Source organism: Peromyscus leucopus, chromosome 13 (genome assembly GCF_004664715.2).
Source record: "Peromyscus leucopus breed LL Stock chromosome 13, UCI_PerLeu_2.1, whole genome shotgun sequence".
Taxonomy (NCBI): domain Eukaryota; kingdom Metazoa; phylum Chordata; class Mammalia; order Rodentia; family Cricetidae; genus Peromyscus; species Peromyscus leucopus.
Window position 1 is genome coordinate 3,417,660 of NC_051074.1, and position 26,798 is coordinate 3,444,457.

At 39.7% G+C, this 26,798-nt stretch overlaps 1 protein-coding gene across 8 annotated transcripts in view; it reads left to right on the top strand.

Annotated features, from left to right (window-relative positions):
• Positions 1 to 26,798, top strand: part of Dis3l2 (DIS3 like 3'-5' exoribonuclease 2) — a 322,501-nt gene that overhangs the window by 96,568 nt on the left and 199,135 nt on the right. For all 8 annotated transcript variants that reach the window (XM_028876243.2, XM_028876240.2, XM_028876244.2 and 5 more), the window contains one exon: positions 12,769 to 12,997. In XM_028876243.2, coding sequence (XP_028732076.1) covers positions 12,769 to 12,997 — 229 coding nt within the window. The remainder of the gene's footprint in view (positions 1 to 12,768; positions 12,998 to 26,798) is intronic.

A 26,798-nucleotide genomic window follows, 5' to 3' on the forward strand; every position in this document is an offset into this window, starting at 1 on the left:
TATTAAAGAACACAGAAGAAGGAAGCTTGCTCTCATTGCCTGCTTGTTCTCCCTCTTGCTGGCAAGTCCATCCCTTCACTGGCATTAGAACCTGTTTCTTTTGCATTCCAGTGTTTACTGAAAGCTAGCTGAGCCATCCAGCCTTATGGACTGAATAACTAGTGGATTCTTGGACCTTCTGATGATAAACAGCCATTATTATACTTAGCTGGACCTCAGCCTGTAAGCCATTCTAATAAATCCCCTTTATATGTACATATGCATATACATATACATCCATGCACACACATGCACATGTTCTTTTTATAGTACTCACACACAGGCGCACACATACACACACACATACACACACACACCACATACACACACACACACACACACACACACACACACACACACACGTTCATTCTATCAGTCATGTTCCTCTAGAGAACTCTGACTTAATACAGATTCCAACTCCTTGTAACCATGAGTCCCAAATTAAATGCTTTCTTTTATAAGTTGCCTTGGTCATGGTGTTTTATCATAGCAATAGAAAGGTAACTAAGATAAGTTGCATGCAATAATTTCCTGCCTCTTTGTTCAACTCTAATAAACATGCTGATCTTCACTGGGTGCAGATGGGGCCTCATCTTCTCCAGCTGAGAGCCCAGACCACCGACCCCCCTACCCCTCCCCCCCCAATGTCTATGTGTCATCTGTCTTTTTTTTTTTTTTTTTTTCCATTTCTTCACTGCCCCAGTAAGGTCCTGAGAAGCCACATATGGATGTGGCAGGTATATATACATTTTTTTTTTTTTTAAAGACAGGGACTGCCCTGGAATTCTCTATGTAGACCAGGCTGACCTCAAATTCACAGAGATCTGCCTGCCTCTGCCTCCTGAGTACTGGAGATCCTTGTATTACTGTAAATAAACTAGACATGGAAAGACAAATACTAAATGTTTTCTCTCATATTCATAATCTAGACACACACGCATACACACACACACATCAAAGCAGAACTGTTTGGGAAGAATAAGGGGACCAGTGTAAGTGGGGGAACAAGAGTACGTAACAAGGGGTGAATGTGATTAAAGTGCATTATGCACATATATCAATATGTCATAATGAATCTTATTATTTTGCACAATTAATACATACCAATAAAAGTATTTTGTATGTCAGAATTGTCCAGGAGATATTACACAGAGTTCTCGTTATTTCTCCCTACTGTGATAAGACCCTTAAGGCTGAAAGAAGCTACACAAATCCCTACTGTCACCATCCAGGCAGCTGAGAGTGTACAGGGATATTCTGAGTGTAATATAGCCTTTAGAGATACTCTGGGATAAAGAGTGATAGCACTAGAGTAATGTAAAGCAGGATGGAGACAGTACCTAGGCAGGTGTCTGGATCTTCTACTGACTTGCAGTTTAATATTGTTTAAAGCTTTTAAGGTCTCAATTCTTCAGTTTATATAGGGATATCTTGTTGAGTAAGACCTTGACTTAAAACATATGTATATATCACACTTGTAACTTACAGAAAGTTTCAAACAACCTTTTGGTATCACGGGTATTTAAAATAGTCAGTGAGCTTCTAAGTCATCTATCCTGTAGCAGGTCTTTTTGTAGTGTTGAAGGTCTTCCTCTGAGCTCTCATACTTTGGTTCAGTGCTCACAAGGCTGGCCTACTGGGACAGAGCCACTTTGCAAGTGGGATGTGCAGTTATTTTGGCATTACACTGGTCCAACAGAAGTGCGCAAGGGAGTTTTGGAATTGGAAGTTAGTGTTGAAAACTGTAGCAATAACTATGTATTATATATTGCACAATGGTTTAATCTGTGTTTGGGTGTGGGGATTGGGGAAATTCTTATTAAATTTATAAGATAAATATCATTCCTCCCGTCTTTGAGTGATAGAAAGGAATTCTACAACTCTAGAAAGGACAGGAAATGCCCTGTAAGCTGCTCCCAGTGTAGGCTTTCTCTTCTTTGTCTGGGCATTTGTGTGTTTCTGCGCTAAGATTTGTTTTCAAATTGGGAATCCGTGAATTTTCCTATTTACATTTGAGACTCTATTGGAAGCTGGAGTTGTAATTTAAACACAAAGTCCTAGATTTATTTTAGAAAATAGTGTATTTTATGACATTTATCAAGATTTATTTATTCAGCAAATAGGTATTGAGTACCTACTGTGTGCTTGGTGTTATCATAAGTTTGGGTATATAGCAATGAACAAATAAGGGAAAATTATTCATAGAGCTTACATTCCATTGGGGAGGATATAATGACATTGAATAAGACAGTCTTTGTGGCATGCTCAATAAGTTGTAAGTGCTAAAGAGGCAGAAAAATATGAGGGATGTGAATTTGGGGATGAGAGTAGAGATTTTTCATAATGTGGCTCAAAAAGGTAACTGAGTAGTAGGAACTACAGGAAGTGAGGGACTCCTTATGGAGATCTTGGGGAGCATTTGGTGTACATGGAGTGTCAAGGAATAGTAAAGAGGCTGAGAGGGAGAGTTACTGGTTGAGGATGAAAGGATGAGTGGGGTGGAGTGAGGATATATATCAGGCATCTGATATATACCTCTGCATCATTGTTAGGATTTGGCCTCTGTCTCTGATTGAAGTGTGAAGGCTTAGAAGGGTTATGGAGGGGAATTACAATGTGACTTGTGTTTACTAGGCTTGTTCTGATCTCTGAGTTGGGAGTAGATTGAAAACAGGCAGGGAGACTTTTTTGAGTCTGTTGCCCATGTTCTGGGGAGATGGTAGAGGCTGAGTAAGATTGACATCATTGAACTTAGAACTGACAGGGTTATGGGATGGCTTGAGAGGTATGTATAAGGGGGTGATGGGTGTTAGGTAGGGAATGTCAAACAACTGAGTGATTAATTAATGATAACAGGGTTTGTGGCCTGAACAGCAGAAGAATGGGGATAGTTGGTCATGTTTCTGATAACTAGGTAAAAGGTTCATGTGATGACCCGCCTTATACCATTCAGGAATGTCCCTAAATATGTTTTTAAGATGATAGTGTCCTTGTTGTATTTTATAGTGAAAGAGGTTTGTTACCACGTCTTCTCTAGAAGTCCCTGTGGAAATATCAATTGCTTTTCTTGGCTCCAAGATATTTCCTGAATCATGTATTATACTTCATCCCAAATATGCCATTAAGAGATTTGGAAATTTGTTAAAACATGTTTGGCAACCAAGAACTGTCACTTTAGTCAGAGTAGCAAAGAAAGGAAGAGCGGCTCCTGCCTGGCCTTGTTAACATGCCTCAGAGCCCAGCAGAGGCCCGGGGCAGTGAGGGGCGGCTCCTGGGTGCAGAGCCTTCAGCTGACGTTGTCCCAGCGGCCTGGGTACTGCACATGTATGCGTAGACATGTGCATGTGAGTCCTTTAGAAAAGCTCTATTATGCCAAGTTGATAACAACCCTCTGCTCAAGGGGGACGCTCTAGTCTCTGCCTCTTCCTCCTCTTCCCTCCCACCCCATCCCACCCCACCCCAGCACTGAATATTCATGAAATAGACTTACTCTTTATATAAAATTAAAAAATAATACTTTCCAAAAGATGGCCCTTGTATCCATGGAAGGGTTTTTCTGTATCAATAAACAAAGCTGTTAAATGTTTTGTGTGGAGTTAGGGTAAGCCAGCATAATGGAAATGTTACCTGGTATCTTTACTTAGGACTCCATTTGAATTTTTTGGTTACAGGGAATTTTTCTGTTTGCTCCTCAGTCTTGAAATACAGCATATTAATTTTAAAAGGAAGGGAAGAAAAACCTAACATACATCAGTTTTGAAGTGACCAGTTCCTCCTCTTAATTCTGGTGAGTTTCACTTGATATTTGCAGTTGATATAATTTACTTTCTCAGTGGAGATAATTCCTCCCGTCTTTGAGTGATAGAAAGGAATTCTACAACTCTAGAAAGGACAGGAAATGAATGCCCTGTAAGCTGCTCCCAGTGTAGGCTTTCTCTTCTTTGTCTGGGCATTTGTGTGTTTCTGCGCTAAGATTTGTTCTCAAATTGGGAATCCGTGAATTTTCCTATTTACATTTGAGACTCTATTGGAAGCTGGAGTTGTAATTTAAACACAAAGTCCTAGATTTATTTTAGAAAATAGTGTATTTTTTTAATGTCTTCTAATTTTATTCTTTCACAATTATAAATGTTTTTTGTATTTTGGTAAAGGACCTGTTGATTATTTTCCTGCTGTGTCCTCATGCCATTGAGGACTTTGCAGGGTGGTGTAGAATCATGTGAACATGCGTTTTAATTTTGTGTCTCTTATTATGTGGTAGCTCTTTCATTCCTGCTCTTTTTTGATAATTTTTAAATAGTTAATTCAAATCTTATTCTACTCAGAAGAGTCAAATATTTACTGAGCCTGTTTTATGTACATCCGTTGTGGGAAACTCTGTGAGATGCAATAATGAATATGACTCAGTTTACTATCTATGGAAGAGTGAAATGTGCAAATACCTAGGATGTAGCCTGATGAAGGAAGCTTACAGTGAAGGAATAACAGAGACTAGCAGTGGCCAGAGGAAGGCCAAAGGACACTTCACAGAGAGGGAGGTTAGCAGAGGAGCATTTGGCAAAGACCTGGGCTTTGAATTTTGATTGCACACAAATACGGTGGAGAGATGGTTTGCACAGTGGGTGTGAATAATAGCAGCTAGGTGTAGGAAGTTCATTCTAACTCTATTCGTCTCTAACTCTGGGACCAAACATGCTGGGTGGATTTAGAACCCTGATCTGAGTTCATGTCATAACCCTTGACAATTAGTAGCTATGGGATTGTAATATCTGAACCTTTCCTCTTTGGTGAGATGGTACGGCCATGATTGCTCTCCCCTGTACACCCAAGACCATTGTGTGGATTAGATCAGCTAATGTATGTAAAGGCACAGGGAAGATTTGTCAGTGTGTGAGTTTACTATGATTCCTTTATTCACAATTATATGTATACTCTCTCCACTTCTCTTATTGGATCCTTTGAGTCTTGCCACGGCACTATTTCCCACTTGTCTTTTCATCTGACACTTAGCCTGGGGCACCACTGCTAACTTCCAGACTGTGGTAGATGATTACAAGTCTGGATCACAGTGCCCCAGTCTGTAAACCTCCATTTCCAGCTGCTCCTGGATGCTCCTTCACATCTTGGACTTTCCAGGCCTTAACACAAAACATGTCTGCCTTTACTGAACTGTTCCTAGATTTCAGTTTCTGTTACCTGAATTCAGTATGAATGGCAGTTAATTTTGACCCTTCCTTTCCCCTTTTGCTACAGGTTTTCTTCAGGAATTTAAGTTCTTTGTTGAGTTTATTATATGATGATGATGATGATGATGATGATGATGAAAAATTCACTAACTCAAGTCTTTCTAGTCTCAGGCACCTCAGAACTGTTGAAGTTCCCCCATTTTAAGGATGGCAGACCAAGATTCAAAGAGTGGAATTTTCAGAGTTAGCTCTTGTGGGAGGTAGCAGAGCTTCAGCCAGCTCTGTGCCATTGTGCCAGCTTTAGACCTCACAGAACAGACTCAGTTCTCCCCGCATCTCGGACCTCACAGAACAGACTCAGTCAAAGGAACTGGGCTCTTCTCGCTGCCGTCTCCGCCCTCTCTCACTCTTCCACTCTGTTCCTAAAGCACAGTTTATGTTCTCTCTAACTCCTTTCTTTTGCATGTCTCTTCTGTCTCAGCTCGGACTTCTTTCTTTTGTATATTTTTCGCAGGCAGGGGAAGCAGCACAGTGGACTAAAGCTTGGGGGTCGGGGGGAGCTGTTTGTTCTTTATCTCACAGTCCCAGTCTATTTAAGAAAGGGCTGGACCAGTTTTCATTCCTACCTCCATTGTATTGGTGTGCATTTTGTGAACATTGATATTTTTAGGAGATTTTAGGCCCACCCCCCAAGCTGTAGTTCTGTAGAGATATATCCTTGAGGGTTTAACTTGTGTTTTTCTGTCTAATGGGGCTGGGTACCCTTTCATATTTATTGACTTGTAGGCATTTCTGTTTTTGTCAAGTACCTCTAAGTTGTTCTAGTAGATTTTCTGCCTTTCATGGATACTTATATAGGAGGTCTTTATATATTCTAGATATGAGTACTTCTGTGCTTGTTTTTCAATATGGATAAAGGGATAAATTTAGTCTCTTTATGTGTGTATGCATCTGCATATGTGTGAGTAAGCATGCATGGGTATGCACACACATGTGGAGTTTAATGTTGGTTATTTTCTACCTTATTTTTTTGCATGAGTTTTGTGTATTTGTGCACATATGTGTACATGTGTAACAATATGGTGCTGTTCTTTAAAATGTTATTCTTCCTTCTGTGTCCTTTATCAGATCAGATTCAGTTTCAGGGGAATATGTTATGAGTGGTAGTGTGCACTTAGTCTTGTAAGGAGTGGAGAAGATCTGGTCATAGTGTTTGGTGGATTCAGATGTTGCTAGTTAGGCCTTTTCCTTCTTAGGATAGTCATACTCCTAGCATTTGGTGGATCCAGATGTTGCTAGTTGGGTCTTTCTTCTTTAAAACTCTTTCCCAACGAGCTTATGACTTCTTGGTTTTAGGAATCATCGATGATCATTTCCCAAATCCAAGTGGAAGTAACAAAATAGTGATTCTTTTATTTCTTTTGAATTTAACTGAAACAATTCCTCAGTGAAGAACTTTACTTCATCAGCTGTTTGATTACACTGATTTGCAGGTTGTATAGGAAAAGTAGGTTAAATGCTTACAGTCCACCAAGGCTCACCAGAGAACCCTTTCATGATAGTTCTTGAGTCCTTTAGACAAGATGCTCATATCCTTTAGTAGTTTCCTTGTTGTTCCAGTAAGACATGATGTTCAAGGTTTATCTTGTTCATGTCCTAGTCAAGACCTGAATTAGCCATGTCTCCACAGAGCCCTGCATCTTAATTCTAACCACTATGCAATATGGAAGGATTCAAGAGTGCACAGGCTGTTAATGTCTTGAGAGCTCATGATGATCTGTCCTCCACCATGCTTTTTCTTCTATTCTTTCTTTTGTAATTGATTTTGTTATGTGTGCATGTATGTGCATGTAAGTATGGGCTCACTCACACCATAGTATGCATATGGAGGTGAGGGGGCAGCTTTTGAGAACTGATTCTGTCTTTCCACAGTGGGATCTATGACATTTACCCTCTGAATCATCTTGCTGGTCCTTGTTTCCTTCATATATATCTTAAATTAATAAACTAGAATGAAAAACCTTTAAAATACATACTTATATTCTATTTGCCCAATTTTCAGTGACTTGATTTATTCATGAAATCCAATTATAACATTTTTTTGCATCTGTAGTTCAAAAGTGAATGCAGTACCTAAAATAGTAATATTCTCTGTCTCTCTGTCTCTGTCTCTGTCTCTCTGTCTGTGTGTGTGTGTGTGTGTGTGTGTGTGTGTGTGTGTACTCTGATGTGTATGTACTTATTGGTCTGATGTGTGCACATGTATGTGATGGGGCTTTAGGTTGATGTCAGATGTCTTTCCATGGTTGCTCTTCATCCCTCTGACCCCAGCCTCATTGATTTAGCTAGACTGGCTGGGGTCTACTTTGTCTTTCTCCGCATTCCCCACTGTCAGTCCTGGGGTTATAAGTATGTGCTACCACATCTAGCTTGTTGTAAGTTTGGGGTATTTACATGCAGGTCCTTGTGTTTGTAGAGCAGGCGCTTCACTGATTAAACTGTCTCCCCAGCCTCAGATATTCTTTCTCAAGTATAGTGATCTAAATCATTGTTTAACTAGGTTGCTTTTTTAATATGCTGTATAGCAGTATTGGGCTAAGTGGTAGAGTGCCTGGTATGTGTCTAGGGTCAATTCCCAGAACTATAAATAAAATAAAAAAAATACTATGTAGCTAATTTTATTGTATTCTGGTTATTGCTTTCCACTAATCTCTTCTTTTCATTGACAGTTTCTTGATCTTTGTACATATGAGCCAGAGCGCAATTCTTCTAAAATTTTTCTTCATATAATATATTTTGGTCATATTCTTCTCCTCCCTCAGCTCCTCCTTTATTATACTCACATACATACATACATACACACAAAACAAAAACAAAAAAACCTTTAAGACCAAAACAAAACATAAGGCACCCCCCACCAACTAACCAACCAACCAACTAACCAACCAATCAACCAACCAACATGTAGTCCAATTTGTGTTGGCCAACTACTTTTGAACATGAGACCTGCACTGGAGTATGGTTTATATCTGTACCTAGTTTCAGTTAATTGAAGAAAGCTTATTTTCCCCATATCAGAAACTATGTAAATAGCTTCTTGGCCAGGGGTGAGACTTTGTGCCCATTTGCCTCTGTTTTTGCTAAGAATTTGCCTGACTCGAACTTAATGCAGGCATTGTACATGCTATCACAGTCTCTGTGAGTTCGTATGTGCATCAGCTTTCTTGTGTCTGGAAAATACGGTTTCCTTGAAGTTGTCTATTGTCTCTAGCTCTTAGAATCTTTCCCCCTCCTCTCCTGCATAGATCCCTGAGCCCTGACGGGAGGGATATGATAACAATATCTCACTTAGGTGAGGCTAAGTCCTCCAAAGTCTTTTACTCCCTGCACATTGAACAGTTGTGGGTTTCTCTGTTAATTACCATCTACTGCAAGAAGAAGCTTCTCTGATGGGGGTTGAATTATACATTGAAATATGAGTATAGCAATATGTCATTAGGAGTCATTTTATTTTTATATTCATTTAGCAGAGTGATAGTAGTATGTTTTCCCCCCTAGAGCCCATGACCAATCTAGATTCTTGGCCTCATTAACCATGTTGGTTATGGGTTCTGTCTTATGGAGTGGGCTTTAAATCCAACCAAAGGTGATTGGTTACTCCCATAATGTTTGTGCCACTATTATACCAGCAAAGTACAGTTCTTAATAATTAGTTGGGTAGAATCACTATTATACCAGCAAAGTACAGTTCTTAATAATTAGTTGGGTAGAATCATAGTGATTTTAGAATCCTTTTATATGCTTACATTCAGAGAAAAATGTGAGATGGGCCAGTCTTCATATTGTGTAAAGTCAGAATATTGGTTCCCTGTGTAACATTTTCTCAGTAGTCTGTGGGAAGCAACTCATTTATGAAACCAGTAGTGGCAGAAATAAACACGTAGTAGAAACTAAAGGCCTAGTCTCTCCACCTACTGTCTTTTTAGGAAGCTGAGTACAGTGCTATGTGCCTATGGTTCTATATTTCCTTTTCAAAAACAAACAAGCAAATAAGCCCCAAAAATCTCCCCCGACGAAAACCAAAACAACCAACCAACCAACCAACCAACCAAAAAACAAAAATAAAACAAAAAGCAAGAATCAGGGAGAGGCAACAAGGAGGAAAGGAGAGTGAGGTTGAGGTTATGTTGAGTGTGACCTGTTAGTCACTCTACCATGGCAATCATTTTGTTTTTCACCAGTTATGCTTCCTCTGTGGTAAAAATAAAAATAGAGCAATGTCTGGTTGTAGTTATCCTGCCCGAGACTTAGGCTATGCATGTGTTCCACCTGCTTGTCTGGAATGCTCTGACAAACTTACTGCAATGCTCATCGAGATGACTATGGACAGATGGTACGAAATATTATTGAATTCTAGGTTTATTTAAGTTAGTTGAACGGGTTTGCTAATTTGAGTGATAGGAAAGTTTTTTTCTTCTATAGCTTACCCCCTTTCTCTTTCTTCCCCACCTTCTCTTCTCCCTGCTCTCTCTTTCCCTCCATTCTTCCTTCTCTTTCCCTGTTCTCTCCCTCCCTTCCCTCTGTTCTGTCTTCCTCTTTCTCTCTCCCTCCTTTCCCTTCTGAGTCTTATGTAGCCCAGATCAGCCTAAAACTCCTGGATCTTTTGCCTCAGCCTTCCAAGTGCTGGGATTATAGGCATGTGCCACCACACTCACTTTTTTTGGAATGATCTACTTTGAGACAAGTGTGTATTTATGTGTGGACATATAGGATTTGTTTATGTTATGGACATACAGGATCTATGTGTAAGGCAAAGAGAGAGGGGAGAACTTTTTAAAATTGAACATCACTGTAATGCAGCATCACTTACTTGTACTCTTGCAGAAAAGAACCCCAGGGAACCTTTTTTAGGTTACTGTCCTTTTGGACAGATAGTGAAGGCTGGCTTAAAATTCATTTCTTAGTGGCCTCAAATTGAATCCCTATGCCTCACATTTCCTGAATGCTAGGTGTTTAGGTGTGATCTGCCACACCTAGTGAGAACTCCCAAGTTCTTAGTTTTTATTTTTAATTTATTTTAATTTTTATTTAATTGTTAAAAGGCTTAGTTTTGCTCAGAGAAACTAACCATTGTATTCAAGTTTTTCTCTTGCTATAATTTCATAAAGCCATTAACTTTAGGGGATATGTTATTATGACTGTGTATTTCTTTATAATTTTACTTTGGTTTTCTAAGTGACCATTATAGTATTAATCATGTGGGGATAGTATTGTAGGAAGGTTTTATTAATTTTTCTGCCCTGTGTAAGACGAATCTTTCATTAAGCATTGTCTTTATGTGATTTAATTAGACTATTAATCTGGTTTTCGGAAAGTAGATAGATGGATATTTTGAAATCTCCCAGTTAAATTCAGTAGATTCTTCACATGATCAGATATAAAACACAAGGAGGGCTTGCTCAGCATTTTATTCAGGCCTCTCTCCACATGTTGCTTCTGTTGAAGCATCTTCAAAATAATGCAGTGTTGCTAGTACCTCCTACACATTCTCTCAGACTCTTAACACCGTCACCAGCTCTTTATTGCTCCACAGTTCTGATTGCACTTATTCCTGGTAGACTGTTGTGTTCCCTGCTGTGCCTGTGGCTCCTAAAATAGTGTATGGCTGTGTAAGATACTCAAGAATGAATTCTTGTTATTAATCTGTCACCCCAATTAAGATAAAGGCTTTATGACGGTGCTCACCAAGGGGGTACTTTCTGTTGTTTGTTTAAAAGAGTGATAGGCACAAACTATGAGTAGTGATTCAATTTGTTTTTTTTCTATTTATATACATATATATTGTCACTTTAGTTTTTATTATATGTTTAACTTGTATAAAGCTTTTTTTTCATCCAGAAATAGAGTCCAAAGAAGGGTATAGTGTTATAGTAATATCTGGAACCCACATAGTCTTCTACTACTTTTTGTTGATGTGGCTAGGCCAATTTACATATAAAGTTGCAGGTTTTCTTCAGCAACTCAACCAAACACAGCTTGCTTATTTATTTATTTATTTATTTATTTATTTATTTATTTATTTATTTATTTATTTATTTATTTTACCATACTCGTATAGATGGGAAAGAATATTGTCATGTTACAGCCTCATGTTACAGAGTTCTGAACCAAACTCTGGTCCTCTGTGAGAGCAGCATGTGCTCTAAACTGCCAAGTTGTCTCTCCAGCCCCAAGGCTTTATATCTTCATGAGAACATTTTATAAACTCTTACATCTAAATTTGTCTTTTCCACAGCATCTTCTGTTATTGCGGTAGCACTTGCCTTTATCTCAGTTCCTCCTACTTTCCTGGGAGTTCTTCGGTTTGGACTTTGGATTGTATCCCAGAGTTCTTGGGTGTTGTGGCCATATTTGTTTTTTCTTTATTGATGTTTGAATGTAGAATGCCATCAACTTGCTCTTCATCTCCAGTATTTTCTTTCCTGCTAGGTTGAATCTGTGGGTGATGGATGGTATGGAGTGCATTTTTATTTGATTCATTGAGTTGTTAATTTCCAGTATTTCTATTTGTTTTTATTGTTGTCGCCGTCTGTTTTAAAAATCTCTCAATTTTCCTTGCTGACTTTCTCATCCATATTGCTGATGATCTCATTCATATTGCTAAATTTTTTCCTGAGGTTGCTGACTCCCATTCTAGGTCCTAGATTGAGTTTATCTGTATCATCTTTGAAGTCACTGATTGTTTTCACGAGCAAACTTTTGAAATTGTCATCTAATGTTTTACCCACTTTAGTATCTTTGATTTCAGTGCTCAAGGAGTTAGAATCTTTTGGAGAAGCCATGTTACCTTGCTTTTTCATGTTTCTTACGTTTCTGTGTTGTGGTTTATGCATCTGCTGGCATAAGTACCTCTCTGAGTTTGATTTGGGATCTTCTATTGAGCAGCCTACTCTCTGGGCTCAACTCCATGTAGCCCTCTAGAGAAGAGAACATTTGCTTTTGGATGATGCTTCTGTCTCCCCCCTGGCCCCCTCCCCCAGCCTACCTCCCAGTGTCCTACCATTATGTTTTTGAATTTCTGAAGCCCTGTCTCTCCTCTCTTTGGAACAGAGTCTATCTTTCCTTATTCTGACTATTTTTCTCTTTGGTCACATGGAAGCAACTTGGAGTCCACTGTCTTATCTGGAAGTCATTCTTAGTGAGGTCCATGGGAAACACTGTGGCATACCTGGGTGAATTCTTTTATCCTTTCCTTACATGCTGATTGCTTCTATGTGGTACAATTTCATGAAGCAACATGGAACTTTCTAGTATTCTAGGCTTTGGGGAGAGGGGATGAAAATGTAGATCAGAACCCTGAGAAGGTAGCATCTTAAAGACTTGAGTACCAGCCTAGCATTGCTGGCTTGTTTATCTACCTAGGGTAGTCTATTCCTTGGGAGAATAAAGGTCTATTTTTTTTTCCCAATCACGTGTTACGAATATCTAATGTTGCCAGCTGCCTGCAGTGATTTAGAAGAATTTGCATTTCTCCTTTCTTCAGGCAGTTAAAGCAGAGAGCAATGACAGAGAAACAGAAGCTACTTATGAAGCTGATGTCTCTGAGGAGTGCTGTGGACATCACCTCCTGCAGCAGTCCCCCAAAGCCTGTAACAGTCCTGATGTCGTTATAGAGGCTCAGTTGGATGACAGCGATTCAGAAGATAGACATGGCAACACCAGTGTGCTGGTTGATGGTGTTAAGAAATTGTCACTTCTTACTCCTGACAAAGGTGAGTGAGTCTTGGGCAGCTGTTTGACATTTTGTTATAGCAGATTTTTTTTTTTTTTTTTTTTTTTAAAGTTGAAACCTCTCTGCAACAAAGTAAGGAACTCCCAGAATGATGGTATTTTCCCAAAGTCTGTGGTGGACTGGTTATAAGAGAGAGGAAGTGCCCCCCAGTGGTTTGTGTGCAGTGGTTGCTGTTGCCATGTTTGTGATAGGCTTTGAGTTACTATTGGTACTTAGCTGCAGTGTGTCCATCCTACCCTGTGCTCGATCTGAACAGAATTATCCTCCCTTCCTTCCTTCTACTCCTCTCTCCATGCCTACCTTCCTCTTACCTAAAGCTTACACATGCTAGCTAAGTGCTCTATCACTGAGCTATACCTCCAGCCAGAATTAAGCAAGTCTTAAAATCCTAATTAAAAACACAAACAAAAACTAAAACCCACTTTATTTTACCTTCAGTTTTGCTTTAGTTCAGTCTATAACTTAAAAATGTATTTGTCATTTGTGGTAGGCATAGATCACTTTGAATTTTGAAAATAGATTATTTTCAGAAGGTATTTTGATTCTAAGCCTTAAAAAAACCAACAAAAGCAAAACAAAGCAAAACAAACAAACAAAAAAGTCTTATTTTTTTTCTGAATGACACATAAGCCATGAGTTCCATAACTATAGAAAGTGTCAAGTTGCAAACACGTGAATCAAGATCTGTACCCAAAGGCTCTACCTAGCCACACTCCAGGAAACTTAAGGGCATATGATATTTGCAAGTTGAGTATTGCAGTATCTAGGCTTCTAAGAGGTTCTAAAAAGAAAAGGTTTATTGCTAGCCAGATTGAGTTTTGTATATACTTGGAAATGGAGAAGAGTGAGCAACATGGACCTGGCTAGGTTGTTATTAGGACATTTCTGGCCCAATCACCATGAAACACCAGGAGGAATGCCAAAAGATTATCAGAGGAAGATGTCTAGCAGACTACCTATGGTAAGATCCGGCAAGCATAGCTCAGATCTTGAAGGCTGGGCTGATTTCAGGAAGAATTGCAGAAATATTGCTGTTTTTCTCTGTTGCTTATGACCTTAGTCAGAGAGTATGCTTTGAAAGCATGTGTCGTTTTGGTGGCAAGGATTACTCATTCAGAGTAACTTCCCAGTTGTGAGATTCACTTTGAATGAGTAGTGTTTTTGTGTAACTCTTGTCTGCCTCCATTTCCCAGGAACACTGACCTGCGGGGACTCAAGTTACTCTTGTTTTGTAGCATGTTTAGGGAACCAGTAGTTTCATTCTTCAGGGATCAGGCAGTTGGATCTAAATTTGGATGGAATTCCTGAATTTTCTTTCTTCTGATTTTTCCTTTCCTTCTTTAAAAATAGTTGAATATCATCTTTAAGATAGAGTTGTATGCATGTTGTATACAACAATGTCCATACTAGAAGCTATGTCTTTTTAATGAGAAGAGAGGGATATACCAGGACCCTAAATAGCCAGGTTTTTTGTTTGTTTTTTTGTTTTTTGTTTTTTTTAAATTAACAAGATCACTAAGAAGAAAGATCCTTACAGGACAGACTGAAGAAAGGGATACTTTAGAGTGTTTGATCAAAGCGACTTAGAAGAAACCCAGTTCCGGTGGCTCGGAAGATCTCAGGGTCCTCCTTTCCCGTGGACACTGGCACAGTCACAGGAATGATGAATGGAAGAACTGCAGCGTCGATGACCTGGTTATCAGTTATCTTGTCCTTTGTTCTTTGAGAAGTTCACTTCGTCCTTTGGGAAGCAGTGGAGCCAGACCCGTGCTTGATGTATCTGTCATCTGCTGTACTTCTTGTCTCTCACAGGAGAAGTTCATGGAGTGCTTCGAAAGTCCATGGCGCCTGTGTTTGTGTTTTCCTTCTTCTTTTCACAGGTTCCTGGCCCACTGCTGTTTATGTTGCTCCCTTAGTAGCCTTGACTGAGGGAGCAGCTCTAATCCTTCCCTTGGTGTCTGGTGCAGATCCCTCGCTCCAGCTGCCTCTAAACAGCTTCACTAAACAGAGTTTGTGAAGCCACATGCCTGGTTCTCATTTTTTGCCCTTTTGATATTTAGGAAAAATTGAAATTGCTCTTTTAGAAAATCACAGCATTTTTAAGGGTATTTCAACCAGATTTTCTTGCTTAGGATAATGTGAAATCTGGTTACAGTTAAGATATTAGTACTTTTTTGTATCATTTAAGGTTTTGAAAGTTGTTATTGAAATAAACCATAATCTGAAGAACACCATAAACTTTCTCTAAGTCTTCTAGAAAGGTTCTTTGCTTTGTATTGTACTTTCAAGTGTATTATTAATCCTAGTTCATGCTTGTGTTTCAAAGTGTTATTTTAAATACCTTGTTTCTTTACCTAATACAAATGCTACATGTTGCATGTGTTTGCTTGGGTTTCTTTCTCTTTGGGAAACTTCAGCATCATCTTCTCTGGTAAGTGAGAACATAGCCCCAATCCAATTGTTTGTAGCAAAGACTCTTCAGTGAATTAAGAGAAATGACCTCTGTATATGTCAGACCCACCAGTTTCTCCTAGGAAGATGACATATTCATATACATGTATGAATAAATTAGAATACATATATATATATAAGAGCTAGATGGAGAGAGAGAGAGAGATGGGGGAGGGGAAAGGAGAGAAGAGCCATAGACCTGGCCCTGTTTGGAGATCCAGTTCCATAGCTTCTTGAAACAGCTTTTACTGCTCGGCCGACACAGACTCTTGTCAACATGACAGTCTGCCATCATGGCTGGGAGTGTAGCTGAGTGAGAGAGGCACTTACCTAGGAGCCTAAGTGCCTGGATTTGATCCTCAGCACTAGGAAAAAGATCTGCTGTTGTGTAGAAGCTGAGGACAGCTAATTAAATTTCACTGGTTTTAAATGCATCAGTGGCTTTGAAAAATGTTTTGGCAAAGATTGCCTGGTTAGCAAGTCCCAAAGGATAAAAGTCTTTGCCAAGTGATATATAGCTGTGTGTGTGTCTTTCATCACTGGTAAGAACAGCTTAGGCCTCAGAATCAGGTGATCATGGAAGTACATTTCCTGCCTCTATCTCAGCAGAGTCTTCAGAGACCTTTTCCAGTTTCCTTGTCTGGAGACTAGCCTCTACCAGTACCTGATAGGTGAGCATAGATTTGGAGTGTGATGTTAATGACACTTTTGCTTCAAATCTCCCAGCCAACTGCCACTGTTTTTCCCAAGAGGGGACTTTGTGAAGAATCCTTAATCTTTCCTGAGATTTGAATTGATCTATAATCACTCCTCACAGGCTTGCCTAAGTCACCACTGGGAAGAAGACCTCCCACTCTTCAGACCTTTCAGTGCCTCTGTCTCCTGTCTCTGTCTCTCCTTCCTTCCGTCTGGCTCAGGAGAGCAGACCTGTGTGATTATTCTGATGGGATTCTTAGAATTATTGAAACCCCAAGATCCTCTTCTCCAAATTGTCTGTCAACCAATTTTCTTTCTCAAATCTGAATTTCTTCTTTTTCCAGATCTCCACTGTACATAATGATAATTAGTATGACTAAAAGACAGTCAATTTGCTTCAAAAATTAGAATAAATATTAAACACCTAGCAATTTTCTATTATCTAGATTTTTGTACCAATCTTTAAAAATCTGTTTTAAAAAAGGTAAAACCTTGTCCAGACCTTTCTTTAAAAAAGGACGCAGTGGGAATTTTCGCTTCCCCATTTTTTAGATTGGATGGATACTGCAGTAATATCTGGTAGAGAGATGATGGCCAGGACCTGTAATATCCTGTAATATCTGGTAGAGAGATGATGGCCAGGACCTGTAATATCCTAAGTCCCCCACTCTAATCCCAGACTAGCCACAGCCTTCCCTGTAGAGTTTCCAGAAGAGATGCTTGCATTGAAGACAAAGTGAGACAGGAGCTCACTTCTTCATTAATTTAAGCAAGGCCTTGATCCAAGTCAGAATGATCTCACAGACTCCCTCCCACTGGCGGTGTCTTTGCCCGTTTCTGTCTTATCTCTGTCAATGAGTAGGGTTGTCCAGATCTCCACTTTGGTCCTGTTCTTTTAGGTAGTACTGAAGATTGAACCCAGGATCTCATATACACGAGGCAAGCCCTGTATCTCTAAACCATTTGACCATCCCCAGCATTCCAGTTTCTGTAGTCCAAACTAAAGTCTGTAAATGTCAGATTCTTTACCTATTAATATGTTGAATCACTCTACTTTTGATGATTTGTATAAATCCATATCTGTTCTCTGTAGTAAACTCTTTTCAGTTTAGGCATTGTAGATACCTTTTTAAAAATTTTGTCATTTAGTTATTTGTCTCTCAGATTTTTCTATGGTATCAATGACTGAAAAAAACTTCAATTTTGGTGTTATGACATTAATCATATGCTTATTTGTTCTTAAGTTTTCCCTTGTTTTTAGGTATTAGGTCTTTCCATACAGTAAATTTAAGGTTTATCTTTTGATGGGTTTTATGGTATATATTATTTATGGATTGAGATTATCATTTGGATATCTCTTCTAGTTTGGATATTGAACCATCCTTGAGTTCCTAGAACAAATCTTATGTAATCTCAGTGTATTACTGTAAGGTTCATTCAGGCCCCGTGTAGTGTAGAATTTTTTGTCTCATGTTCAAATAGATATAAGATTTTCTTGCCACTGTGCAATATTTAGAGACAAGATTATAATAGCTTCATAGAGTGGCCTAATATTTTTTTTAACTGGTTTTTGTTTTTTCCAGAATAGCTTGTATAAACTGTGGATTAATTGTTCTTTTTGTTTTGTTTTGTTTTGGTTTAAGATTGGGTAAAATGCATTGTAAAGTTATTTGCACCTTTTGTTTTTCAGACAATGAGATTATGTTGTTTTCAAACATTGATATTTTCAAATTATGAATTTCTTCTTGTGTCAATTTTGGTATAATGTAATGAGAATTTATCTATTCAGATGTATTATCATCTTGATGTTCCTAATACTCTTCAGTTTTTAAAATTATTTTTAAAATTTCCATTATGTATTTTTCTTCTCTTCAATTCTGTACTTTAATTACTTACTCCCCATCTTCCTCCTCTCCCCTTCCTCCTCCTCCCCTCCCCCTCCCCCATGCTGACATTTGCACCTGAGCCTCACGTGCGTGGGGGAAAAGTGTTGGATGTTTAGCTCTAGCTCCGCCCCTCTTTGTATTTTGAAGCAGTCTCACTAGTTGTCCAGGATGGCCTTGAACTCATGCTGTTGTCATTATAGGACTTGAACTTGTAATCCTTCTGCCTCAGCCTCCCAAGGAGTTGAAATTAGAGAGCTGTACCACTAGATGCAGCTGGTTAGGTATTTATTTCCAGTAATTATTTATATTCACTGCATCATAATTTTATTTCCCATTAAATATCAATATATCATGTAAAATAGCAATAAAATTGTTGATTAGAGAGTTTTAAATGGTTTAAATAACAATATATTAGGTAAATTCTTAGAAAAATATTGTGGCAGTGATTTTTTTATCTACTTCAAAACTTACACATAATGAAGCCTCTCGAATATTATTAAAGAATCAGCCTTAATAATATTCTTCCCAGGGGCCCAGAAGAGAAACTACAAATGGTGAGAATTATTTTCAGGAAAAGAATCTAAGTACACCAAGCTCTTTTCTCCGTCTACTGTATTCCTCTGGGATAAAATCCTATTTACACAGCTTCAGTTCTGTTCTCGTGCCTAGCTCCTTTTGCCTGATTTCTCTCTACCTTTATCGGTTGTCCCCATTAAGTTCTATCTTAATTCTTTCATCTTAATTCTGCCTCATTGTAGGTTCTTCTCATCTCGTTCTTCCCCATCTAGTACTTCCTCATCTGGCTCTTCCTCATATTCCATCTCGTCCTCTAAATCCTCAAAAATCCTCCGCAAGTCTCTGAAGTATTCAGTTACAAACCCAAGCAATAGCAATCCTCCCTCTCCAGCCAGGTCACCAGGCTTGAATTCCTATAGGGTCATAAAGGCAGGTAAGAATTTTCCTCAGGCAGTGACTGTCAGGCTTTCTTTTACAACCCCAAAAACGAGTGGTTAAAGGAGGAGGTCAACTGAGAGCTGATATCAGTTAGTATGTCAGAAAGGGAATTTATGTGCTCAATCTACATTCCTAGAAGTGGTTATGTAAGAAGTTAGGAATCTACAATGTTAGTAAGGCTGTATAAGAAAGGAAGATCTCGCTGGGCAGTGGTGGTGCACGCCTTTTAATCCCAGCACTTGGGAGGCAGAGGCAGGCAGATCTCGGTGAGTTTGAGGCCAGCCTGGTCTACAAAGTGAGTTCCAGGAAAGGCTAAAAGCTACACAGAGAAACCCTGTCTCGAAAAACAAAACAAACAAAAAAGAAAGAAAGAAAGAAAGAAAGAAAGAAAAAGAAAGAAAGAAAGAAAGAAAGAAAGAAAGAAAGAAAGAAAGAAAGGAAGGAAGAAAGAAAGAAATGAGGATCTCACCTTAAATTACACAAGAAATAAAGCTATCTGCCTGACCTAGGAGACAGGTGTTGTTTCCATAAGGGTGTTACCTTAGTTCAGGAGATCATTTGGCCTTGGATGCTTGATAGGTATTTTAGATAAATACACAGTTAGAAGTTCTTGGAACCACACATAGCATTACAAGAAAATCATTGTAGGAATCAGCTAATATACATACAAAACTAAAATATCACCAAGACTTCTTAAGCCATGGCTTGATCTTTGGAGAAGTCCTTGACTTTTCCAAGTAGTAGCTTTTGAGATAGTAGCTGAATTCCATTACATTTTCCTGTGGCTTGAAGCAGAAGCCACATTCTGTGATACAGTTTTGTCAATCATGCAAAAACTTTCCTGTTCTAGGCAAATGATCTACTACTGAGCTACATTCCTAGACCTTCTAATCTGTCCTAATAAATACTTGCTTACATTAATAACCAAAATTGTTAATGTGTAATAAATAGCATTTCTCCTGTTATAATCTAAAATATTTGATCCCAACTCTTACTCTATGCCTTCCTTCTTCTGGAAATTATGCTCAAGGATCTTGCTTATTCTATTTCTGAATTATCACAGAGCAGGTGTTCAGTTGGCGGTAGCCTAGGACAGAGCAGTGGACTGGGAGGGAGGTGAACAAGGTCAGAATCCCCGACTTGTTCCTGAAATGAAGGAGCTGGTCAGAGATCTTTGAGTAAATATTTTTCTGTAATAGTAGGGATGTAATCAGCTGGACTGTGATGAGCCATAAACATTGAATGACTTGGGGTTCTTCCATGAGAACCGCTCAGTCTCTAAAAACATTATACCTTGTGCCACTTTCCTTTGCCATTTGTTATTCATACAGAATTTATGGAGTGAAATGATGGTAGCAATGTTCTGCTATGCTCAGGTCTGTTATTTATTGAAATATCATTAGAGCTTGCTGGCTACTTTTCAGGGTCTTTTCCACTCCTCCTTTTAAAATCTGACAGAATTTAGATTCTGACCTACTCGCTTATTTCTGTCTGACAGAGGAAACCTGAGGCTTGAGTGGCCGCACACTTTTCTGACATTACCAGTAATTTACTGGATAGAACTAGTTTATCCACAACCCCCTCACAGTACCTGGGAGAAGGCATGCTTGTCAGCAGTTTCGTTAGCACTTTTAGTGAGTGATTCTTGTAATAGAAACTTAGAAGGAAGCAGTTGGTCACAAACATTGTTCACACGGTTGTCTGCAGGCAGGCATCACAGCCCTCAGTCGCTGGCTGTCTGTTCCTGACTTTTCCAACCAAGTGTAATCAAGCAGAGGCAGAAGTACCAGCTCCACTGAAGGAACTGAAACCTGCAGCTTCACTGGGCTCTTCTGATGCTCTCCTCAGTGGGATGCTCCTCGTTGTGTACTTTTAACTTCATTGTTGGCTCCCTAGATTATTTTATAATGTACTTTCCTTCAGCCCATTGGCAATGAGACAGGAAGAGCAACTTCTCTGAGTGGTAATATCCTGTTTTCCTTCTCTCCTTCCCATGCTCACTAAACTTCAGTCCTGCTCCCCAGCTCTTTTTCCTCTCTGTCTATTTAGTGTCATGTCAGTCCATGGGAGTGACAGCAGATGGGCCAAACAGTCGTATCTGTTGACACATACATTATATTGCCTCAGAAATCATAGAAGGACCAGGGAGATAGCTCTTTGGTGAAAGCACTTGCTACCCAAATGACAGATCTCTGGGACCCACCTGATAGAATGAGAGAATCAACTTCTGCAAGCTATCTTCTGACCTCTACATACATACAGACTGTGGCCTGGGGTGTGTGTGTGTGTGTGTGTGTGTGTGTGTGTGTGTGTGTGTGTGTTGTGTGGTGTGTGTGCACGCACACACAAAGTAAATAAATAAAATGTAGTAATATTATTAACAAAAATGTACAGAAACATAGTGCTGGACAAATCCACAACAGCATATACTCTTCCTAGCATGCAGTGTTTTATCTCTAGTGGCTGTTAGCCAGGCAGTTCACCTGACTAACAGTTATTTCCTAACACTGGGTGAAAATGCAAATTTGCATTTGGTTAAAGTGCAAGGCAAACTTGTATCACATTTGATACAACTGACTGGGGCCCTCCAAAATGCCTTACTTTCTCACCCATCAGAAGCTCTAGTGAACAGTGACATGCTTTGATTAAAAAAAAAAAAAGGAAATTAATTATAGATGGAGTTGTTATAAAAGTGGTCAAATGTGAGATTCTAGACAAAAGTTAATTTTAAAAGTTTACTAACTGAAACCTCTGTTGAAAGGCTACATACAGCTAATCTGGCCTGTTCTTTTATTTTACAGACAAGATTATTGAGGCTTAGAGAAATGACTTCTGTCCTCAGAAGAAGTTAACAGATTTATAAAAGAAAATTATTTATGCCCATAGCATGAAAGACTTCTCTACTAGGCTATATTTTGAAAAGATCAAGTCAGGGCCTATTGGTTGAACTTCTTTCTGAAAGAAAGGCAGTTACCTGTCAATTGAGTGAAGTTGACCCTAGCTGCAGAGTGAGGTCTTTGTTGTTCTATGTTCTTTCTTGGCACATTTAGCTGCTTTATGCTAGTAGAACTTAAAGCAGCGATGGGGATTTCCAGCCTAAATTACCATTGAGGCTGTTGACCACTTTGAAACAGGACTGGTGTGGCTGAGAAACTGGAGATTCAAATGTGTTTAATTTCATTTTAAATAGCTACATGTGAATAGTGACTTCTTTATTGGACATTGTAGCTTTGTACTTTTGCCTCTTTCCAAATATCAGTGGCCCAAGCAGTCTAATAAGGGTGAACCTTACTTGGAATTCTGGGGCATAAGTTGTTTCCTTTTGGATATGAACAAGGAAACATTTATCACTAATTACTGTTGGCAGCTGTTTTATGTTTACTAAGTATTGTGGATAGAAGAGTGAAGAACCAAGTGTCTGGGTCCTCACAGCCGTTAATGAGCCTTGGATCAACTGACCCTAAAGTCTTCCCCACATATGGACTTCCATTTACGTGAACAAATGAATCATGTTTGTTAGGTAAGCCAGTTTGAGTTGAATTTTCTGTGCTCTCAACTAAGAGTAGCCAAGTAGAGTCAAAGGTGCTGACAGGCTTCTGGTTGTCCTACAGCTATTGTGCCTCTGATGGGCATTCCAGTGAATGAGGCTTCTAACTGTTGTACAGGGTGGTATGAAGGAGGCACCGGTCCCACTCTGCTACTTGCCTGCCATGTAAACTTGGCAGTTGCTTTTATTCTCTGGTTCTAGAGTGTTAATTTCTAAGTGGACATTATACTTGTTTGTAGCCCATATGGTATTTGCACACAACAAGCTTTGTGTTTGTTGTTGGGGAACCAGGGTAAATATAAAGGAAAATCTAGATGTGTATCCTTGACAGGAACAACTGTTGCGAACAGAGACAGTAGCAGCCCCCCACCCCCTTCTACTGAAGGGGTAGATTCAGTTAGATAATGGTCTCACTGCCTGCTTAGGCCTTAAGTGGACTTCTGACTCAAAGAACACCAACACATTAACAGACCAGTGATCCATTTGATGCTTTCTCCATGGCTTGCAAGTTCTGAAGCTACAGTGTCTTATAGAGTCAGAGGCAAAAACAGTTATAAAAAAGCAGAGGCTGCTGGTAACCATAGGAGTGTCATGTAGAGAAAAGGAAATGATTTTCACAGGAAGGGGGAAACTATTCACAGAGGAGAGACAAGGTGAAAGTGGGTAAGAGACAGCAGAAGATAGTGTATTTCCTGGGCTTTGAAGGGTAAATAGGATTTGCTGGATGGGAGAAGGTGAAGAATATTCTGAATATGAGCAGGGTCATGGAAGTAGATGAGTAGTAACTTCAGTGGGACCAGTACAGGATGCATACTAGAAAGACTGAAGAGGAGGCCAGAAAGGAGACGATACTGAGGTTTGCCAAGTTATCCGTGGCTGCCGAGAGAGCTCAGTAGGGAAGAGTCACCTAACGCCGCTGTGGGAGGGATTCAGTCATTAGAAAGAGAGGAGTGAGGACACCTGTCATTCAGATCAGCCGTGCAGCAAGAAGTGGCTGCTAACTGGAGTGCAGAATAGATGGCGAGGCCTGCAGAAGCAGGACTAACAGTGGCAGTCAGACGGGAGCTAGGCAGGGGGAGGTCAGGCTGATAGTCTTCAGTGAGCAAGAACAGTAAGGCTAAGGGTAAGAAGGACTGGGAATTCAGCTTCTGACTGTTGAGTTGTGTCTCATAGAGGACTCTGGTGTGATACCCAGAAAGTGTGGTCCCACAGGAGGGATGAAGACATTATACATTTGTGTACTGTGAAACTACAGGAAATCAGCAAGCTGGTCAAGTAGATGGACTCCAGGCTTTTGGACTTGCCTGGAGGAATCACTGCTCTGTTAAAGCACAGCGAGCTGGTGGATACAGAAAGCTTAGGGGCAAGGTGAGACAGTGACAGATTTTGAGAGCTGTGTACAAGACTAAGGAAAAACATTTGTAGAGGGGTGATGAATGGTGTGAAGAAATGAGGGAGTACCTCACTTTCCTTTGGTAGATGTCAGGTGGTTGGAGATTATTTTCATTCACAAAGACTTATTCTCCTCGTTCTTTAAAACCAGCCGTTACTCAGGGAAGGTTGTTCTTTTGTATTCAACCCTTGTTTTGTAACAAGGAAATGAAAAGATCATTTCAGGGTTTATTGAACATACGTATTCAGAAACCCATGAATCAACTGTGAACAGCATTCTTGCCTCTTCCTGTGCTCCAGAGGCTGCCTGTCTGTGAAGTCAGATTCTAGCCTTAGGGAAGATCCAGTTAAGTAACTCCTCCTTTTTCCTCTCTCTGGCCAGCCTTGTGCCATGCTTATGAGCAACGAAACTTTTTTTTTGTAACTTGGTCTTTAACCCTCTTCCTTGAAGCTTTTTTTTTTTTTAATTAAAAAAAAACATAATGAGTTTTTTTTTTCATAATAAGTTTTTCATTCTGAAGGCTTAGAGATCCTTCATTCATTGCCACTGTGCCAAACTATATGTGCCTACAGGTTCATCTTGTTGGCATCTAGTCCTTTTTGGATCACTCCAAATAATTCCCATTCTCCTTTGAGAACTTTTGGAGATGGTCTTTAAGTCATGCAGAAACATGCCAAGGGGAATCTGCCTGACTAATGGACTGGATGTAATGATGTTTATGACTTGTGGAGATTTTCAAAAAGTTAGTGAGGATTCTAGCTTGTTTTGGTAGAGATAAACTAGGCTGTGTGTTTTTGGCTGTGGAAGGTCCATTAGTAAGGGCAGATTGTATTTAGCACTGTGTAGTTAAACAAATGCTAAAATGATGATATTCCAAATGCTAATTGTGAATACATCACCACTCTTCTCCCACCCCCAAGCACCCACTCTCAAGTCCCCTGAAAGAGAGCACAGCTGCATAGTGAAACCTGTCCTTCAGCTGGTGGTTCCAACCTGTGAACCCCTAGATCTTACTCGGACTTCCCTTGGGCCCTTTAGCTGTTTGACCCTGCACTCTGCAGCTCACCTTGTCTTATTGCCTCTTTAGTTTCTGGTAGGAGTGCTGCCTCAGCCCGTCCTGGTGCAGAAGGATCAGCATCCAAGGCTGTCTGGCAAGTTGTTTACTTCTCTAGCAGTTAAATGGTTTCTAACAAAAATGTGTCAACACTGCAGGATAGGAACTGAAGAAGCATGATTGCCATTTTCCCCAGTCATAAAAATCGTTTGTAATAAACACCTTGACAACTTCATGGATTCTTGTATAAATCAAGTGAGGTATTGAGAGGGAAAACTCCTTAAAAGGATGAAGCCTTGCCTTCCATTGTGGGATTTTCCAAACCATGTTGATGTCTCTTGAGCTAAGGAGTGTCACATGACTCTACTGCAGAGCCTTTCAGACTACACAGCATCATCAGTGAGCATTCTTGGTCTCTGGTGGCCCTTCCCCACCAGGGCCTCCTGTTCAGTGCTTTGCATGACTGTGCTCCTGAGCCTGCTGCTCAGGTCCCAGGGTCTCCAAACATACCCTGCTCATTTTTGCCCTGTATCTGTGGATCTTTCTACTGTGAAGATCCCAGAAGCAAAGGACTTAGATGAACCAATTTCTGACTCCTGACTCCTAGAACCGAAATAACAGTTGTGCATCGTGTTAAGCCTCCAAATCTGTGGTGATTGATAGAAAACAAATGCACTTCTGAGCTTGGGAAAACAGGAGGCATCTTCACAGTGCTGAACTCAACTTGTTGGGTCATCTGAAGGCTGAACTGTGAAGAAAGATCTGCTTTAAGCTTCAGTGAAATTGACTAGAGTCATTTCCTAGCACATTTGGAGCTGGGAACCTAAGCTTCTTGCTGGTTGTAAGCTGGAGGCTGCCTTTGGCTGCTTTTTACACAGGCTCTTCTGTTTTGTAGCAAGCTTCATCAGATTTAGTGAGAGAGTTAGCTAGCAAGATGGAAGGTACAGTCATATGTAACTCAGTCACGGAAGTGACAACCCATTGTTTTTCTGTATTCTGTTGCCTATGCTTGAGGGGGTTGGAATTATATAAGGACTTGAGATGTTTTTTGGTTAAGCCTTTACTTATTTCTTCCAACAAATGTATGGTCATCCTTTTGTAACTCTTCTTTATAGCTACCTAGCTACCTTTTTACTAGTATATTTTTATGGCTGGCTTTGGCTTTTATTTTCCTTCATGTGTTTTTGTACATCCTTAATTCAGTTGCAGCCCCTAGAACAGTCTTCTTTTGCATATTGTTTTGCAAAAGATGCCACCTTTCTGTTCAGTAAACTAAAGGACCAAATCAGTATCTCTCCTGTTTAATGCTTGAGTCTCCAGTCTTGCTAAGCAGCTATACAGCATCCATTTTATAAATCTTGAGATTTGCCAATTGGTAGCAAAATCAGTGACTTATTCACATGTCTGTAAGCCAGCTGGAATGGTTGCTCACATTGCCTTGATTTGCATTCAGTGCTAGAGCCCATTATCTTATTAAGGAAAAGCAGTTGTTCATCAAATACACAAACAATGTCAACTTCAAACATTAGCTGGTTTTGAATGTGCATTGTCCTGTTTCCTGGGAGTTTGATGGTTCTTAGAAATGATATAATCTGTAAAAACTAACTTATTCCTGTTTAAACTAGCTGGCTTCTGTTCCGTTTTAATGGTCATTTGTGGTCCTGCTATTTCTAGGTCATAGCAAATGAATTGAAGGGGTTGGGGATTTAGCTCAGTGGTAGAGCACTTGCCTAGCAAGTGCAAGGCCCTGGGTTCGGTCCTCAGCTCTGGGGGAAAAAAAGGCAAATGAATTGAAAAAGG